The sequence below is a fragment of the Cervus elaphus genome, chromosome 10 (genome assembly GCF_910594005.1).
Source record: "Cervus elaphus chromosome 10, mCerEla1.1, whole genome shotgun sequence".
In the NCBI taxonomy this organism is placed as follows: domain Eukaryota; kingdom Metazoa; phylum Chordata; class Mammalia; order Artiodactyla; family Cervidae; genus Cervus; species Cervus elaphus.
Window position 1 is genome coordinate 52,068,601 of NC_057824.1, and position 14,922 is coordinate 52,083,522.

The 14,922-nt window shown below is 42.1% G+C and overlaps 1 protein-coding gene across 1 annotated transcript; it reads left to right on the top strand.

The window, feature by feature from the left end:
* The first annotated feature begins 1,164 nt into the window (after positions 1-1,164).
* On the top strand, positions 1,165-11,598 carry RBAK (RB associated KRAB zinc finger). Its single transcript, XM_043915358.1, has 5 exons — positions 1,165-1,292; positions 2,274-2,331; positions 7,691-7,817; positions 8,085-8,180; positions 8,346-11,598. Exons 2-5 carry the CDS (start codon positions 2,317-2,319, stop codon positions 10,247-10,249), a joined length of 2,142 nt encoding a protein of 713 aa, XP_043771293.1. The 5' UTR covers positions 1,165-1,292; positions 2,274-2,316; the 3' UTR covers positions 10,250-11,598.
* The last annotated feature ends 3,324 nt before the right edge of the window (positions 11,599-14,922 follow it).

The window sequence follows — 14,922 nt, forward strand, 5'->3', positions numbered from 1 at the left end:
AAGAGTCTGCATACCACACCAAAGATTGAAAGTCCCGTGTGCTGCAACTAATGCCCAGGGCAGCCGACTAAAAATTTTTTTTTTTAATGGCTTGGAAAAGCTAGATCTCTTTTTCCCTAGAAGGGAAAGGAAGGTATCCTAGACTAATACTCTGTTACTGCTAAGCTCTGTTTACTAACACTTTAATTAGATATCTCACAAACAACCAGAAGCAGACATGATAACCGCCTTCCCTTAGTTACCACAGTTGTCTGTGGACATTTAAGACTTAAAACACTCAAGGAAAATATTATGGCTTTGTGGTAAAGAATCTGCCTGCCAATACAAGAGAGGTGGATTCAATTCCTGGGTTGGGGAAGATCCTCTGGAGGAGGAAACGGCAACCCACTCCAGTATTTTTGCCTGGAAAATTCCATGGACAGAGGAACCTGTCAGGCTACCGTCCATAGGGTCACGAAGAGTCGGACATGATTGAACAACTGAGCATGCACAAGGAAAATATTAGGGCACCAGGACATAAAAGGCAAGATGCCTGAAGAAGCGATGACATTACAGACATTCCCTTAAATTAAAAGGAAATTTGATTCCCGCTGCCAAGAGGCCCATCCTCTCAACACAGCACTTCTTCACAACCTGATGAGGTGAAGACACTTAAGACGTTCCCTTAACTTCATGGGGCGTGGAGACTTCTGGGAAATAGAGTCCTGGTATTTGCCCGGTTCCCGGGGGCGGGCTCTGGCAGGCGGACTTCCGGCGTCCTCCAGCGCTGGAGCGCCTCGTCCAGTGTGCGTGTTCGCGCACGCGTACCGCCTCGGCGCCGCTGTCGTTTCCTGTCGCTGCCGGGGTCACCACTCACCCTCGTTCCCAGGCTCTGGCCTCCGGCAGGCGGAGATTCCGCGGCCTGCGGGGCTGGAACGCCGTCCGGCCAAGCCGGCGTCCAGCGGGAGCGGGCTGTGCGCGTGACGGTTCTAGCTGGCCGGGAGAAGGCTGGAGCGGGGACTCTCAAGCTCGAGCCCCAGAGCCCTCGGGCTGGGTCGGTGAGGCCGGACAGGTGGCGGCGGCGGCTAAGAAGCGGCGGGGCTCGGGCCCGATCGCCTGCTGCGCACTGACCTGTGAAGTCCTGGGAGGGGCGTTGGCCTGAAGGGAGCTTGTCCCGTAGGCCCAAAGCCATCTCCTCGCCCGCAGCGGCCTCGGGAGGCGGAGAGGAGGGACTCGGCGAGAGGAACGCGCCGGAGCAGCAGCCGCCGGCCGGAGCCTGGGGAGCCCGGGGCCTGTCAGCGAGTCCCGACGAGGTAGGTGGTTGCGTCTGCGGCTCCAGGCGACTGTTGATCCTGCGCCCCTTGGAGAGCAGGGCTTGGGGAGCCCGCTCAGGCCCCCACGAGAGAGCGACTGGGAAGGATTGACCTCTTTGCGGGGGTCGAGAGGCTGGGCTGGAAGGCAGGACCGGCTGCTCCGATTGGGCTCCCCCGGGGCTTGTGTCCTGGGGCAGTGGGGGCCACAGGCTTGGCCCGGACGTGCCGCGTCCGCCCCTGCCTCCATCCCCGACGCCCCTCCTCTTTCTCTCGCCTTCTCGCGATCTTGCACGTGTCTCTCAAGACTCATCAGCACTTGGTTCTGTATTCTAAGCCTTCGCTGACACGCCACGCCCCCCTCCTCCGCGGGTTCTGCCCGGTGGACTCGCACCCGGTAGTTAGTGCGGGATGAGTCTTCGAGGCGTGCGTCCTGCTGCCTCAGTTGAGGGATGAGGTGATTACGCCTGAGAAGGGAGGTGACTTGTCCCAGGTCACCGGGTCTGCAGGTGGGATCGTTAGCAAGATCAGACTCCAGAGGCAAGTGCTCTGTCCGACTGTATTGCAGTTTTCTTAATTAAAAACAACAACAACAACTTTACAGCGGTAACCAGGTTGAGTCAGATCATTTATAATGCCATGCCTTAATGCGCATTTATCCCACTTTTGAAAGCTTCACAGTCTTCATTCCCATGGAATCTTTTATTTCAATCAGTTTAAAGAGACAGTAAGAGGAGTATTTAAACAGTGCCACAGGGAGGATTTTTTTTTTCACTTTTTATTTAATGGTGGCACACTCTTTGAAAAGTGAGTCAGTGTTTATATTCACCCGTGAGAGTAACCTGATGTTGTTGGAGTTACAGGGGTTCAGGTGTGTGTTTCTCCTGTAGGACCCCTTTAGCCTCTTCTGAATGTTTCCAGGAGGTTCCTGCCTATGTAGGCCAGGTTACTCACGGCTTCAACTAATTGCTTCCCTTCCTCTAGGTACACCAGTTCACAGTCTAGCTTTTTCCAAGAGCAGCAGAAAATGAATGAATCCCAGGTGAGTTTTCCTGTCTGTTTATATATACTCACACTTTGTTCTGTAATGCCTTTAAGGAAGTATATAAGGATCCACACTTTTTAAATGGGCAGGTAGAAATAAATAAAAGACACTGTCAGGTAAAATACACGTTACAGGGACAGATTGGCACCTGGACTCTGTTTAGTTCACATGTATAGGTAGTATGATGCTTTAGGATATTTACCTGGAATCCAGCTGTAAATATGATCGATTTTATAGAAAAAGGAAAATACCATCCATCCCTTATGTGATTTGTGTTGACTACAAGGAGAAACCATTTCTTGGAGATTTTCGTGTGCACGTGAGAAGGGTGCCTGCTGTGTGCTCGGAGTGTTCGGTGAATGTCGTTCACATCAAATTGTTATTGTTGTGCAGCTATACTGTGTCCTTTCTGACCTGCCGATTTTCCCGTCGATCATGAGCGAGGGCTGTTGGAATCTGTGGTTGTGGTTTTGTCTGTTTCTCTTTGCAATTCTGTCAGTTTTTGCTTCATGAATTTCATTAAAAGATACCTAAATATTTAAGATTTGTTATGTCCTCTTGATTAATTAGCCACTTTGTCATTGTTCAGTGACCTCCCATCCTGGTAAGAATGTATGCTGTGAAATGGAATCTCTGATATTTATAAAGCCACTCCAGTTTTCTTTTGAGACATGTGATATGCAATATCTTATTCTGTCCTTTAACTTGTAACCTATTTGCATCTTTATATGCAAAATACAGCATTTGAAGACAGCATATAGTTGGGTCTTGTTTTTTATCCAATTTGACAATTAATTCCTATTAATTGGGGTGTTTAGGCTATTTACATGTAATGTAAGTATTAATACAACCAGTTAGGTTATAGTCTGGCGTCTTTATTTTCTGTTCATCTCATCTTGTCTTCCTTCCTTTGAATTGACTTTAATAATTCCATTTTATACCCTTTGTTGGGTTGTTAGAACACTTGTTATTTTACTAGGTACTTTAGGGTTTATAATATGTAACTTTATCATAGTTTATATTCAAGTTATAGACTATTTCACTTAGAGTATAAGAAGCTGCAGTTCCATTTCTCCCATCTTGGTCTTTACACTGTTGTTGCATTTTATTTTTGTAGGTCGTACCAATCCCATAATACATCGTTATTTTTAATTAGTAATCTTTAAAAGAGTTTTAAGTGATGAGAGAAAATGCATAGTTCCATTTCTGCTGCTTTGTTTTGATCCACGTTTTTATCTGCTGTCATTTTCCTTCTGCCTTTCTTCTAGACCATACCATACTGTTTGTTGCTCAGTCATGTCCAACTTTAGGTGACCTCAGGGAATGTAGCTCACTTGGATCCTCTGTCTATGGAATTCTCCAGGCAAAAATGCTGGAGTGGGTGGCCATTCCCTTCTTCAAGGGAACTTTTTGACCCAGGGATCAAATCCGGGTCTCCTGCATTGCAGGCGGACTCCTTACTGTCTGAACCACCAGGAAGCCCTGTATTTCTTCTAGTTGATGATGAATTCTTTCAGCTCCTGTATGTCTGAAAATGTCTTTATTTTACCTTCCCTTTTAAAGGAATCATTGCTGCTATTGTTTTTTTCTCCAGTACTTTAAATGTGTTCCTCCAGTGGCTTCTTGTTTACATGGTTTCCACCAGAAATCTGATGTTATCCTTATCTTTGTTCTTCTGTATATAAAATCTTTTTTTTCCTCTCCTCTTGCTGCTTTTATTCTCTTTATGGCTGGTTTTTAGCCATTGGATTGTGATGTGTCTTGGTGAAGGCACATCTCATTTTACTATGCCTCAGCCTATCCAAGAACAAAGAGAATCATTCCATTCATTCTCTTTCAGGAATGTTTTTAAATTTTTCTAGTATAGATTTTGTACTTTTCTGTTGGTATTGTAAACTGCATGTATGCCCGAATTACATCTTTTTCCTTTTTATGTAATGAGGGCTGTTGATTTTATGTGTGTTAACTCTAAATTCTGTTACCTAACAGAGTTCCTTTTATTGATGTAGTTCCATTGTTGATTTTCTGAGTTTTCTAGGTATAATATATTATCTGTGAATAGAAATACTTTTACTGACATTTTGTTAGGCCTGTAATTGTTTTCTCTAATTGGAGATGATAAGTGTTTTACCTTGTTTCTAATCTTAGTGTAATCTTAGTGGGAATGTGTCTGTTATTTCCCCATTAAATTAGTCCTGACTGTAGAACTCAGAGGACTGAAGCATAAATATGTGTTTATGAACTTAAAGTGTATATATGGGGTTGTATGTGTATATATCACACATGCCATGCCCAGTAGCGTATGAGTATGTATATACACAGGGCTTCTCTGATGGCTCAGTGGTAAAGAACCTGCCTGCCAACTCAGGAGATTCAGGTTCAACATGAGTTGGGAAGATCCCCTGGAGAAGGAATTGGCAACCCGCTCCAGTATTCTTGCCTGGGAAATCCCATGGACAGAGGAGCCAGTGGGTTACAGTCCATGGGTTTGCAAAAGACCCACACAATTTAGCAACTGAACACCACCACTACATACACATATTCATCTTAGTGAAGTATCCATCAATTCCTATTTTCTTGAGGGTTTGTTTTTTTTTTTAATTAGGATGCATTTGAATATCTTCAGAGGTCTTTTCAAAGTCTTTGGAAATGTGACACTTTTTTTCTTAGCTGTATTACAATAGCAGATTGCATTAATGAATTTCCAAATATTAAACCAGATGATATGCTTAGAAAATGTCCCATTTGGTTGTTTTTTTTTTTTTTTTTTGATTGCTCAGTCTTCTAACCCCTGCCACTTCTTGTCTTCTGAACTAACTTAAACCAGAAGACTTTTACTTCCTATGTGTGTGCTCAGTCAGGTCCAACTGTTTGAGCCCCTTTGGACAGTAGCCCGCCAGGCTCCTCTATCCATGTGATTTTTCAGGCAAGAAATATTGGAGTGGGCTATAGTTAAACTAGGGTAACTAGTGTTGTTGTTTTTTTTTTTTCTCTATAACTTTAGGATTTTTTTTCCTAATCGTAAAATTTTGGAAATTTTGTCTGAATATTTCTTGATCTATTTTTCCCCCAGTGTTGTTCTTTGCAGATTATCTGGCCCCTTTCAAGGATGTTTCATTTTATTTTGTTTGTTTATTTTTATGATCTTTGGTTCGGGAATCTCTGATGATTTTTCATTGTTCATCCTCTATAATCTCTTTCTGAAAATGTTGGATCTGGCTTTCACCCTGTGATTTTTCTTTCATCATTCCAATTTCTTGTTTTGAGAGAAATTTTCTAAGTTGCATGTCCTGTGTCCCATTTGATAATCAAGCTTCTTACTTCAGGTTTTTTTTTTTAAATTCCACAATGCAGTCTTCAATTTCTAAATATCTCCAGTTGCTTGTTCTTAGCAGAATGTTCTCATTTTCTGGAAGCAATATTCTGTTTAATTTATTATAAAATAGAAGTCAATGTGAGTTGTTTTCATTTATGAATTTGGTTTCATCATTGTTGAGTTGTTTATCCTGATGTTTATTTTTTATTTATGTTGTTTTTCTCAGCTGACAATTCTTGATTTTTTAAAAATTTCATCTTTTGAGAAAATAATTTCTAATCAGTGATGGCTCAGTGGTAAAGTATCCACCTACCAGTGCAGGAGACACAGGTTTGATCCCTGGATTATGAAGATCCCCTGGAAAGGAAATGGCAGCCTGTTCCAGTATTCTTGCCTGGGAAATCCCATGGACACTGGAGCCTGGTGGGCTACAGTCCATGGGGTCCCAAAGAGCTGGACACAACTTAACAACTAAACAGCAACAACAGTGTGAACACACTTAACCAGTGACCACACCTCTTTCCTCCTTCCTCCAGGGAGGGGGTGGCTGCAGAGCTGTGGAAGGGAGTGGGTGGGGGTGTGTCATTAGAGAGGCATCACTGCATTTTTTTCCTCCACATGTTTTATTGTGAGAAAATACACATAACAAAATTTAATATGGTATCCGTTTCTAAGTGTACAGGATAGTGGTTTTAGGGACATTCATGTTTTTGTGCAGTCATCACCCCTATCCATCTCCGTCTGTTTCTCTTTCAAAACTGAAACTCTGTACCCATTAAACACTGACTTCCTATTCCCCTTCCCCAACCCCTGGCGATCACCATTTTCCCTCTGTTTCTAGGATTTTGACTACTCTGAGTACCTCATCTAAGTGGAATTATGCAGTATTTGTCCTTTTGTGACTTATTTCACTCAGCATAATATCCTTAAAGGTCATCCATGTGGTACCATGTATCAGAATTTCCTGCCTTTTTAAAGCTGAATCACATTCCATTGTGTGTATTATCACATTTTGCTTAACTATTCATCCATCGATGGATGGTTGCTTCTGTTTTAGCCTTTTTTCTCTCCCATGCTTTTAGCTTTTGTAAATAATGTTGCTATGAACCTGAGTGTACAGTATCTCTTCAAGGCCTTGCTTTCGTTTTTTTTGGAAGGTGGAGACCCAGAAGTGGAATTCCTGAATTATGTGTTAATTCTGTTTTTCATTTTTGGGGGAGCCACCATGCTGTTTTCCATGGTAGCTGCACCATTTTACCTTCCCACTTACAATGCAAAAAGGTTCCACTTTCGCCACCTCTTGTGAATTGTAGAGGATTCCCTAGGTTCAGAGGATTTCCCCTGAACTCAGCTAAGCTTGCAAAGCCTGGCCTGCCAATGTATAATTAAAATGGTTCACTTCTCTCCTGTTAGACCACTCGCCAACTTGTATGTGTCACTCTAATGATACCTCGAGCAGTCATTCAAGCAGCATATTTCACTGCTCCCAGAATGAGATGCTTGAGATATCATTTGAAGGCAGTAAAAATCTTAGCCAAGCAGGTGGCTCCAAGTAACTGATGAGAACAGAGGGGCCAGAGGATGAAAGCACTGAACCAGGATGGCTGACTGCTGGACTGCACCAGCATGAAGAGGTGGGAGGCTGAGGCCCTGCCCGTAGAGGCCACTGAAGGGAATGACAGGGAGTGGAATGCATGTGTTCACTGACCCAGTGTCTCCCCAGTGGGCTGTAAGCTTTTTTGAGCCGGAGTGGGGTTTCATCTTTTTCACCCTCTGATAGAGAACTCAGGTACTTTAAATGCAAAGTTGGAACTCTTTTTTATTTCTTTCCGTTTGAGAGTTTTTTGGAAGTTTTGTTTTTTGACACATTAAAGAACCCAAAGGTAGTGTGTTTCTAACATGGCTTGTTTTCCTCTCAACATCTGCTAACACAAATGAGGCTTTCACTCTTCACAGTTACCTTTCCCAGTGAGCTGGGTGAGCTCCTGTCCTTGTGTGTCAGGTCCATATCACCCAGTTCCCATCATGGTGCCATTACAGGGGTCAGTATCGTTCAGGGATGTGGCCGTGGACTTCACCCAGGAGGAGTGGCAGCAGCTGGACCCTGATGAGAAGATGACCTACAGGGACGTGATGCTGGAGAACTACAGCCACCTCGTCTCTGTGGGTGAGGAGAGCTGCTTTCTGAGTTGCTGCTCTATGGGGGCTTCCGGCTTAAGGATTATGCTTGACTTTGAAGAAATCAATGATAAGACCATTTAATTCCTTTTGGGCACCAGGTAGAGTAATTTATATCTTTGCTTCTCCATTGAATGGCTCTAGTTTGATTAAGTGCAAAAATAGACATTTTATTCTGCAGCTCCTGAGGCAGTAGCTTCTGTTTAGGGACCCAGAACCCAGCAGCTGATCCATGTTGGCTCTTTCTCATTCACAGGGTATGACAGAACCAAACCCAACGTGATCATCAAGTTGGAGCAAGGAGAAGAGCCATGGGTAGCAGACAGCAAGTTCCTACAGCAGCAGCATCCAGGTGAGGTGGTGGGATGTGATGTTTGTAAATGGTCACTTAGTTTTATGTGTGGCGATTGACCCTAAAGCTAGAGTCAAGCCTGCAGTAGGCCCTTGAATACTGCTCTCATCTTATAATTTGGTGTGTTCAGATTCACAAGATTTGTTTAATTTTATTCTTTTTTAGAAAAAGTCTGGAAAGTTGGTGACCTGATAGAGAGAATCCAAGAAAATGAGGATGAATGTTCAAGGCAAGCTGTATCAATCAACAGCAGAACCCTGACCGAGGAGAGAGAGGATGCGTTTGATAAAACATATAACATGGAAACAAGTCTTGCTCCTTCAAATCTAATGTCTCATAATTGTGTCTCATGTGGGAAGACTTTGGAATCTACTTCAGAATTAATTATTAGTGATGGAAGCTATGCAAGAAAGAAACCTGATGAGTGTAGTGAATGTGGGAAAACATATGGAGAGAAACTCTATGAATTTCATCAAAATGGGGAAGCCTGTTCTCAAAATGAAGAAAGTATTCAGAAAATTAGTATTTTGGAGAAACCCTTTGAATATAATAGATGCACAGAAGCCTTAGACAATGAAGCCGTTTTCATTACTCATAAGAGCACTTATATGGGGGAGAAGCACTATGAATGGAATGATTCTGGACCAGACTTCATCGAGATGTCAAATTTTAACATATACCAGAGATCGCAGATGGACTTGAAGCCCTTTGAATGCAGTGAGTGTGGAAAATCCTTCTGCAAAAAGTCAAAATTCATTATACATCAGAGGGCTCACACAGGAGAGAAACCTTATGCGTGTAACGTATGTGGGAAATCCTTCAGCCAGAAAGGAACTCTCACCGTGCATCGGAGATCACATTTAGAGGAGAAGCCGTATAAATGCAATGAGTGTGGGAAAACCTTCTGTCAAAAGTTGCACCTCACACAGCACCTGAGGACTCATTCAGGAGAGAAGCCCTATGAATGTAACGAATGTGGGAAAACCTTCTGCCAAAAGACACATCTTACCCTACACCAGAGAAACCATTCAGGAGAAAGACCCTATCCATGTAGTGAATGCGGAAAATCCTTCTCCCGTAAGTCAGCTCTTAGCGACCACCAGAGAACCCACACGGGAGAGAAGCTTTACAAATGCAATGAATGTGGGAAATCCTACTACCGGAAATCCACCCTCATCACACATCAGAGAACACACACAGGAGAGAAGCCCTACCAGTGCAGTGAGTGTGGGAAGTTCTTCTCTCGGGTATCATACCTCACTATCCATTATAGGAGTCACTTAGAAGAGAAGCCCTATGAATGTAATGAATGCGGAAAAACCTTCAACCTCAACTCAGCCTTTATCAGACATCGGAAAGTACACACAGATGAGAAGCCCCACGAATGCAGTGAGTGCGGGAAGCTCTCACACCTCACCAGCCTTCACACAACTCATCTAGGAGAGAAGCCCTATGAATGTAGTGAGTGTGGGAAAACCTTTCTTGAAAACTCAGCCTTCGATGGGCACCAGCCGCTTCCCACAGGGGAGAAGTCATATGAATGTAACATATGCGGGAAGGTGTTCTCTGAGCTGTCGTACTACACCATACATTATAGGAGTCATTCGGAAGAGAAACCCTATGGGTGTAATGAGTGTGGGAAAACTTTCTCCCATAACTCATCCCTCTTCCGACACCAGAGAGTCCACACAGGAGAGAAGCCTTACGAGTGTTACGAGTGTGGGAAGTTCTTCTCTCAGAAGTCTTATCTAACGATACATCACAGGATCCACTCGGGAGAGAAACCCTATGAATGTAGCAAGTGCGGGAAAGTCTTCTCTCGGATGTCAAACCTCACTGTGCACTACAGAAGCCATTCGGGAGAGAAGCCCTATGAATGTAATGAATGTGGGAAAGTCTTCTCTCAGAAGTCATACCTCACTGTGCATTACAGGACTCATTCAGGAGAGAAGCCGTATGAATGTAATGAGTGTGGGAAAAAATTCCACCACAGGTCGGCCTTCAACAGCCATCAGAGAATTCATAGGAGAGGGAACTTGAATTTACTTGACATGGGAAGTCTCCTCTGAAGTCAGTTCTCATTCTAGAAAACCCTCTGCACATAATGGGTGTGGGAAGTCCAGCTGAGAGTCAGATACCACTGTCTGAGAGTTCCTGTTTCTGAATAAGGAAAAGCGTTTAGGCATTGGATTGATTCTAACCTGAATTTTCACAAAGACCAATCCCTAAAAACACAAGAAGCAAAGCTTTCAGCAACTCATTGGACACATAGACAGTTTACACAAGAGTAAAACTCTATAAATATTTAATATTTATTTTGGATTCCAGTAGTCTTTGCATATCAGGGAGTCATACCGAGGCAAAATCTGTTGAAGCAATGAATGTGGAAAATACATTGTCTTGGCAGTTGTTATACTAAAAGCCATATTTCTGACATAAAATCTAATGTTTATAGGAACAGTATCAGAAGCTATCAGCTCTGAATAAACCTTTATTGTAGAAAATGAAGTTTTAAAATCTTCTGGAGTTGATAATGAGGACTCTAGCATTAAATATGTACATGGAAGTTTCTATCACATTTCCAAAATGTGATTAACATTAATTCTATGCAAGTTTGGATTTAAATAATTTGTGAAAAGGCAGTATTCTTATTTGAGTATTAAGCTGGCAAATGTACTAATGTAAGCATATTGTGTTGAGGTGTTTGACAGGTACCAAATAGTTAAAATTCATAATTTTCTATTCTTTTGAGGCATTTTCAAATGGGCTTTTAATGAGTACTTCATCAACAAAGGAGCCAGTGACTTTTGTATAGCTTCCAACTGCACTGGAGCAAAAACAACTTTTAAATACTATTTTCATAAACCATGAATAGATCACTTGGAATCTAGTCTTTTCAGTGAAGGACAGCTATACTGCTCACACTCTATAAAATACACCCCTCTCTCCTGCCACTCTTGTTTTTTAACCCACAGGTTTGAGTGTGCAGTTTGCCACTATGATGTAGTCCAGAAATTCTCCCTGTGCTTTATTTGATATGAATCTGGAGTCATTACTTTCTGTACTGACTCTTATTCCAGAATTCTGAAAACAAATTGATGCAATATTTCTAGCAGTCATTTTTGGTTGATTAACGCAGTGTCCCTTTTACCCTCTTTACTCACTGGAAGAAGTTAGGTGTCTACTATTACTTCACATAACACAGAGGGTGAATCCTGAGTGACCTAAACCAATCATGATAATTTCATTCTGATTATTGATAACTTGTTTATAGTGGTCACATGACTGAATCCTGGGCTAACATAACAGAGACAGTTCTGGAAAAATGATAACAAAAGAGTGATCAAATGGGTCTTACTCCAGGAATGTGAGGATACATTAATTAAAAAAAAAAAAAATCACTGTAATCTATCACGCTGAAGAAAAGTAATCTATTATGCAGGAGACTCGTGAAATTAGCATCCATTTGTGTTCTTAACAAACCACATATAGAAAAGAACTTCCTTTATTGGATAAAGAATATCTTCTGCTACAACAAACAGCATATTGAATGGTGAAATGTTGGAACTTTTCTCCCAAAAGGAAAAAAGAGTGGTATCTGCTGTCCCTAGTTTTATTCAGTATTGTGCAGAAGGACCTAGCCAGGGAAGCAAAAGAATGAAAAGACCTAAGGATTACAAGTAAAACTTGCTTGCAGATGACATGCTTTTGTACATGGAAAATCTTAGGGAATATTCAGATAATTAAAATTGAGCAGAATCCCTGCATACAAGGTCATTATGCAAAAATTGGTTTTTAATATACCAGCAACAAACATAAAGTGAAAAGTTTAAAGCAATACCACTTACAGTAATAACAGAAATCCTTAAGTGCCTGAGGGGGGGAAATTATCTAACACTGTGTTTTCAAGAATTGGGTCCAGAGAAATTCCAGAAGATTCAGTGTGATATAACCTGTTAATTGTTTCCAGGACAGTCTTAACACATTATTGACTAGAGACTCATTAATGCCACAGGCATTAGTTTCTGCAAAAATCCCCTGGTCAATGGTGTGTCAAAAAGATGTCAGTTTTCCCCAAATTAATTCATATATTCAATGCGATCCTAAAATGCTAGCATTTTTTAATGGAAATGAATTCTCAAATTCATGTAAAAAATGTAAAGACCAGTAACAGTCAAAGCTATCTTCTAAAACAGATAGAAGTAGAGGACTTATAGTGCCAGATATCAAGAGCTGTTAGAAAGCCATAGGAATTACCCTGTGGTATGGGCACAAAGGTAAACAAATTGATCAGTGAAATTATAGGAGAGATTCCAGAAAACCTGTACATAATTCAGTCACTTTTGCAAAGGTGATAATGTGTTGTAATGTGGGGAAGGCTATTGTTTCCAATAAATGGTTTTTTGATTAAATTTTATAATTTAACAGAAAATAGACCAATTGAAATGGAGTCACAGATTTAAGTATGAAATGTAAAATAGTCAACTTTGCAATTCAGACACCTGGCAGCAGAATCTAGTGTAGAAGAATGCATGGTAGATGATCAGATCATATTTGGGATTTGCAGGCTACACGGTTTCATTTACGACTGCTTAACATTGAACAGAGATGTCCCAGTAAGACCATTTGCAGACACTGGTGGAGGTCTGGATTTGGCCAGCAGGCTGTAGTTACTGACCCCTGATCTAAAAAGAACTCCTACAGATCTACAAGAAAAAAGAAATGGGTGAAAGACTTGGACATCACAAAAGAGACTATCTGCACTGCAAATAAACACGTGAAAAGGTATGTTACTTTTCCTAGTAATCTGGAGAAGTGAAGTGAAGTTGCTTCGGTTGTGTCCGACTCTGCAACCCCATGGACTGAATGAAGCCTGCCAGGCTCCTCCACCCATGAGATTTTTCAGGCAAGAGTACTGGAGTGGGTTGCCATTTCCTTCTTCAGGGGATGTTCCTGACCCAGGGATTGAACCTGGTTCTCCCGCATTGCAGGCAGACTCTACCGTCTGGGTCACCAGGGAATTCCTAATCTGGAGAAGGCAGATTTAAAACCCCATGTGGCACTGCTGCCCACCTCTGAAGTGGTTAAAATGAAAAGCATAAAAAAGCATCAAGCTCTGGCAAGGATGTAACAGAAACCCACCTACACTGCTGGTGCTGTAGCCCACTGATAGAGCCATCTGGGAAAGCTGGCACTTGGAGCCAAACCTGTGTGTCTACCCTTTTAACCCAAGCCTAGCAGTCATGCATGCACGTGTCCATTGTACATGTAGATGTCCACCAAAGGACATGTCCTGGAATGTTCATGGCGTAAAACTGTGAAAAACAACTCTGAAGGCACCTGTGCAATAGAACCTTAAATGTCAGTGGTGTTTCCACCAGTGAATGCTATAAAACAAAGAGAAAAATGAAAGTCGCTCAGTCATGTCCAACTCTTTGTGGCCCCATGGACTGTACAGTCCATGGAATTCTCCAGGCCAGAATACTGGAGTGGGTAGCATTTCCCTTCTCCAGGGAGCAGGGAGAATGAGTGAACAATAAGCACAGGTAAAACAGTTTCATATCTAATGCTGAGTGAAGAAATCCAGACACAGAAGCAAACAGACTAGGATCCCATCCATACAAAGTATAAGAACAGGCAAAACTTGTCTATGCAGTTAGAAATCAGGATAGCAGTCAGCTTCAGCAAAGACTTATGACAAGGAGTATTTATCTGGTGCTGGTGATAACTGGTTTCTAAATCCGGGTGCTGACTATCTGAGTGTTCAGTGCACTCAAGATATGTGTGTTTTTCTGCATGTATATTACACTTCCATAAAACGTTTTTAAAAGTCAAAGATGTCTACCATTTTTGTTGCTCAGCCCTTTAGCCATATTTTTCTAGATGTACATGAATATGCTGCATAACAGGAACTAAATGGTAGATTTTGCATAACTGTGCAGGAAATACTCTTAGTTTCAAGGGCCACTACTAAGATTTCCTACATTGTGACCTTAAAGGTTAGTATAATGTATATTTTCAGTAAATATTTGGAAAGGAACAGGGCTATTACATACATTGTCATGCTCCCCTTTGGCATATGTAAATAGGTCTGGAACATATAAATAGGTCTGGACCACCTCTTCAATAAAGAACTGATGTGTGTAAGCCTTACCAGTTTTCTCAGGTGAAGTATTTTTTTATATTTCTTAATTTGGGGTGCATCTTAACCATCACCTTGTCACAGAACTGGCCTTTCCTTGAGGTCAAATACAATGGTGAGTTTGACGTGATGAGAAATTTAAGTTTTCAGGTTATCCTTTCAATGAACGTAAAATACACAGTTAACAGTGCAAATGTTACTGCGTGAAGGATATAGTTAAGACCTTACAGCATAAAAGGTAAAAACCCTCAGCATGGGAAGTGGGGAGGGTTGGCTTGGAGTATGGCACAGCAATGAAGAATTAGGACATTAGTTGGAGTGAGAGAGAAGTCACTCAGCGTGTCCAACTCATAGCGACCCCATAGACTGTAGCCTACCAGGCTCCTCCATCCATGGGATTTTCCAGGCAAGAGTACTGGAGTGGGTTGCCATTTCCTCATTTCCTTCTCCAGGGCATCTTCCCCACCCAGGGATCAAACTCAGGTCTTCCGCATTGCAGGATGGAGTGGGCTGTGTATTATTAGTGCCTTGCTTGCTGGTGGAGGCGTGACCAAGGAGTTAGGTGTGACCAATGGAGGTGTGACCCTCACATTGGCTCAC